Here is a 5,154-nt window from a genome sequence, read left to right as displayed (position 1 = left end):
GGGCCACCGCTGCCACCGCCGCAGCCACGACCAGTCGCGCCCAGCGCACCTCCATACCAGCGGAGTCGAGTCGGCGAGTCAGAGTCGTCAGTCGGCGAGAGCCAGAGTCGCTCGCTGTACCCGGTCGTCTGTCGCTAGCGAGTCGACCCGGGGAGCCTGTCCAGCGGGCGCTCTGGTCTGCGTCTGTCCGCCCGATCCGAGTGCAGCTAATGAGTGATTTTGGACGGCACTGTCGACCGACACCAGCGCCACCGGACGGCGGATGGGCTGAGCTGTCCTCACGTCCTCGGTTTTTCTCAGCGTTGTCCTCATGGGTCGCGGCACGGCATAATATGACGATTATACAGTATGTAGTGTGTATCTCAGATCAGTAGGTACGTACGTCGGGTGAACTTTTGCAAGGGAATGTTGGTTTATACATACATACAATTCCTCACAAGCTGAGTGGACTCCGATGTGTTAGGAACTCTGAAGAACATTCAGTTCCTTCCCTGTTTCTGCTGATCTCGATCCTATTAGGTACCACAGCTGGCTGTTGAGCGATAAAGCAGCTGCACTGCATTTATAGTTAGTAAGCAGTTGTATCGGTCCAGTCGGGGGAAGGGCTGTCAGTCGAGACTCCCCCCCCCCTGCAGTCGAGACTCCTACATGGCTCCTGATCGGTACTCATTCATTTACTATTCCACACGGATAATTGACAAGTTGGTACATACCTCCTCTGTCGCATCCCGCTCATGAGGAGTGGCGTCCCATCCCGTGTGAAGCTGACAGCCGACAGGATTCCGTCCAGCACTAGCTGTATGTCCTAACTCCCCTGTGTTTAGGCTGCAGTGTGTGTCTTTTTAGCATGTGTGTTTGTGTGTGTGTTTTTTATGATGTGAAGGGTTTTTTATGGACCAATATGGTCTGGAATAAAGTTTTTGTCTGTCTGTCTGTCAATGTATCGGAGTCCGGATACTCGCTTAGTCTACAAATTAAATGGCACCCTCACCATCATAGCCACATTCAGGGGGGAGGGAATCATTGTAGAGCCATTTCTATGGTAGAGCCAAGTTGGTAGAGCTTTAGGGTCTTGGGTAGAGCCACATTAGTCCTCTAATCTTGCTCTCCCCTGCTACACCAGCGCCCTCCCTGCTGCACTAGCGCCATCTCTAATGCTACTCTAGCGCCCTCTGCTATTCACGAGCGCCATCTAGTCCTTAGTGTCATTGGCATTGGCATTGCGCTAGCTCTCGCACTGAGGGCGTTCAGGGCATCTGCGGTCGCTGACATCATCCTGGAACCTGAGTAATCGGAACCAGCTCAATAGAAACTGCAGGACTTTATCTAGTTATCTCCTTGTCAGTTGTCACCTGGACTAAAATGTAGCCATTTCCGTAAGAATCTTGGCGATTTCATACCCATTTCATAGCCTTGAACGGACGGCGTCATTTTTGCCGCATGCGTCGTTATTGCACACCTGTTTTGTCTCATCATTTGTGTTAGACATGTTATATTTCTTACGTCACTAGTCCGTTCTCATGAAAAAAGATTGAAGTTTACGAAATTGGTATATGTATATTTTTGATATTTGAAAGGAAAAAAAGGTGACACTCAGGAAGAGGAACTGGCCAAAAGTAAAGAGTAAGCAGTATGTAGCTCATGGATATTATCATTCTTTGAAAAATTTTCAATCACTATTCTGCAGGTGCCAGAAACGACAACCAATCAGAGCTGCGGAACTAATGACGTCACGTTATCGTTCAACTTCGAAGAGTTTCAGATCACCTGAGTCCTTGACCGCCTGTTGCACATCCGCGATGGAGGGGGTGTGGTGCGGTTGTGTGATTTCGCGCTCCCTAATTCTGATGAGTGGTGTGTAGGTGGGCGTTGCGCCAGTGTGTCAGTCGATTAAGAGAAATTTTTAAGACTGTTTTAGTATCATTGTGAAGGACCATCAAGCTTGAAAATGCGTGAATTAAAAGTTGTCGTTTTGGGCTCTGGCGGTGTGGGCAAGAGTGCTTTGACCGTCCAATTTGTAACCGGACACTTTATGGAAAAATATGACCCGACGATTGAAGATTTCTACAGGAAAGAAATAGAGGTGGATGGTTCTCCATGTGTGCTCGAGATTTTGGACACTGCTGGTACCGAACAGTTTGCCAGCATGCGTGATTTGTACATCAAGAATGGACAGGGCTTCCTGGTTGTTTACAGCCTTACCAATCATCAAACCTTTCAAGACATTAAAAATATGAAGGAACAGATTGCTAGGGTGAAAGGAACTGACAGGGTACCTATCATGCTCGTTGGCAACAAGGTTGACCTAGAGCATCAACGTGAAGTGTCAACGGTAGAAGGAATGGCTCTTGCTCAGATGTGGAGTGGTCCATTTCTTGAAACGAGTGCCAAAAGTAAAACCAACGTAAATCAAGTTTTCACTGAGATTGTACGGGAAATGAACGACAGCCTAGAAGATGAAGGTGGATCGGGCTGCTGCTGCACCATCTTGTAGCACCATGGTCACAGCTGTCATGTCAATGTGCAACTTCTGGGTCTCATGGTAAGTGTTACCCATGGTGCCTTGGCTGTGCCCTCTCTGTATTTAAGAGTTCTTTCTTAAACATTATGTGATATTACTGGCATTGTCATCATATATGTGTAGCAATTAGCATTAGTGTGTGTCTTATGGGTTTCAGCTATAAGCTCTTGTTTGCAGATTGAGATGTTTGTTACAGAGCTGTGCTGTGAGATGCTTGGAATGCTGACTCATTGGCATGAATCTTTTGATTTGTTTTTGATTCTGAAATTTATAATTTTGAAACAAAAAGCATTAATATTCATTTGCATTTATTTTTTGTTATTACTTGTTGGTCAAAGGATCAGGTCAGGAGTCATAAAAAATCTGGTTACCAGAGGCCTGTCATTTTATTGCCATGTCTTTATGGTCATTTACCTTATTATTCAGCCTATGTGAACTCACATTGCCATGCTTGTTTATGACAATCTCTCTAGACATTTGACCCAGGGCTGTTCACGGGCCCGGTGTGCGGTCGGACCGCACACAGCCTCGAAACTCCGCCCACTGCGTCCCTACGTCAGCCTTCCGTCACCGCACACAGCGATCGCTGTGGCCGGTCGGGACTGGCCACAGCAGACCGTCCACCGCACGCAGCCGTGACGTCAGAGCCGCCTACCCATCCCCTACCCCCACGCCTGCTGGACGCACCGCACACACCGCACGCAGCAGTGTGCGGTGCCCGTGAACACCCGGCACCTTCATGCCCAATGGCTTCATTAATCAGCACCATTAATATGTGCCTCAGGAAGGAGGGGTGACCAGACTCGTGGGCTGTATGGACGTTTGCTGAAGCACCCTCGGAACTGAAACGGTTCTTTTAAGTCCAAACACAAACACAAACACGAGCTCTCACCATCTACTCGAGGGGTGCTCTTTGATAAATGGATGTCGCCTATCGCGGAGTCCTCCCGCGTCTTGCGTGTAATGGCTATCGGCTACCGTAGCCTATGCTCTTGAAATATCGGCGTTTGTCGTGTCCTGTGGGCTTCAGAACATGTCTCAAAATGGGTAGAAAGCGACCCCGGTTGTCTCGTCTGCGTTTCTCCGTTGTTTACAGGTGCCTTGTTGGGCTGTGTAATGGTGGGCCGGATGACGGACGGCATCGGACCGTAATGGTCCCATGTGGCGCGAGCGGGCGGCCTTGGCCGTCCTGCTGCGCCCTGTTTGCATCTCGCCGCTGCCGCCGCCGCTGCTGCATGGTGATTCATCCGCTTCTCTCGGTGTCCTTCCCTCTCCCACTCTGTCCTCCCCGTCTCCCTCTCTGTCCTTCCCTCCGTCCCGCCTCCTGTGACCCACACTGCCCCAACGTTTCGAGCGCCCTAGCCCGCCCGAGTCACGCCCACTTGATGTGGCCTTGCCCGAATCCGATCCCTCATGGGTAGCTGCGCCTCGCCCTATACCGCCTGAGTTTTTTTTCTAACATCTGGCTATATTAGTCGCTCCTACCCTTTTCCAGCTCCTGTCCGCCCCCTTCGACCCAGCTGTCTTTCTCAATCTTCTGGACACCCTTCCCTTGCTGTTTGATGTCCTCTTTCTGAAGCCCGCCCGCCGCCTGCCCGTATGTGAAAAAACGGCGACACTGACATGAGATCAGGGCCGGGCGCGAGAGGTGTAATTGGTGACCGTTTCATAAATTTCCGTCGCCGTCCCGTCCGTTCCCTCCCCCTCTCGAGGCGGAAAGGTCGCCCATCGCGGTTCGGTGACGAATGCGGTGTGAGAGTATGAGATAGGACTGGCGCGGCTGTGGCATCTGCTGCACTAACTTCTCGACAGCTGCATTTCAGCTTCGCCTGCTGTTTGCAGTCCATTTAGAAGTAGAACATATTACTGGCTAAGGTCAGTGGGTTAGTCTGACAGTTTCCTTCCTGACAGTGTCCTACCCGCTTTAGACTGTAGCCGGATTATATACGACCACGTGGATACCTATGACGGACGAGCCCTGCTGGCCTTGCTGTCACATTGTCGCCGCTGGGGTCGGATGCCGTCAGCGATGGCTGGGGCCGGTGACCGGCCTGCAGGCTGGCCTGGCCTCGGGCGGCTGCACCGTGCTGAGCACGTGAGTCACCGGCGCGGCGGCTCGGACGTGTTTATAGCTGGTCATTGGCGGCCCGCGACCCTCCGTGCAGCACGGCTCGGCCGGGCAGGAGGGAGGACTGTATCTCTGATGGAGGACTGTCTATGAGCACTTGAAAGGTCTCTAACCGCCAGATGGACCATCTCCGGCGGCTGGATCGTTCTCTGACAGCTAGAGAGTTCGTTTTTGACGGCTCAGGCTGCATACACAACAGTTGCTACTTGCTTTTGCTGCTTGGAGTCTCGGACAAAGCAGCGAAGGCCTACTTACGATCGAGCATGCTCGGACGCTTGTCACTGGAAGGGCAGAGGTAGATAGGTCGCTGACCAGACTTTGGTCCGTGATCAGGGTCAGGTAGAGTGATTGGTATCGCCGGCTGGTCAATGGACATCATTGGCTAGTAATTGTGTTGTTGGGACAGGCTTGATCACTATCAGAGGTAGGAATCGATAGGTAATCGATCAGTGATCACTGATCAGGCCTAAATGGCGAATATTTTTTATGGGTGCCTGTATTGTAA

General features: G+C 51.2%; 1 protein-coding gene across 1 annotated transcript; it reads left to right on the top strand.

Annotated features, from left to right (window-relative positions):
- Positions 1–1,854: 1,854 nt before the first annotated feature.
- Positions 1,855–2,538, top strand: LOC122389991 (ras-related protein Rap-2b-like). Its single transcript, XM_043382550.1, has one exon. It carries the CDS (start codon positions 1,949–1,951, stop codon positions 2,492–2,494), a length of 546 nt encoding a protein of 181 aa, XP_043238485.1. The 5' UTR covers positions 1,855–1,948; the 3' UTR covers positions 2,495–2,538.
- Positions 2,539–5,154: the final 2,616 nt, after the last annotated feature.

Source organism: Amphibalanus amphitrite, unplaced genomic scaffold (genome assembly GCF_019059575.1).
Source record: "Amphibalanus amphitrite isolate SeventyFive unplaced genomic scaffold, NRLGWU_Aamphi_draft 000378F_arrow, whole genome shotgun sequence".
Lineage (NCBI taxonomy): Eukaryota > Metazoa > Arthropoda > Thecostraca > Balanomorpha > Balanidae > Amphibalanus > Amphibalanus amphitrite.
The sequence above is the reverse complement of the archived record's forward strand: the minus strand, read 5'-3'. Positions and strand labels throughout refer to the sequence as shown.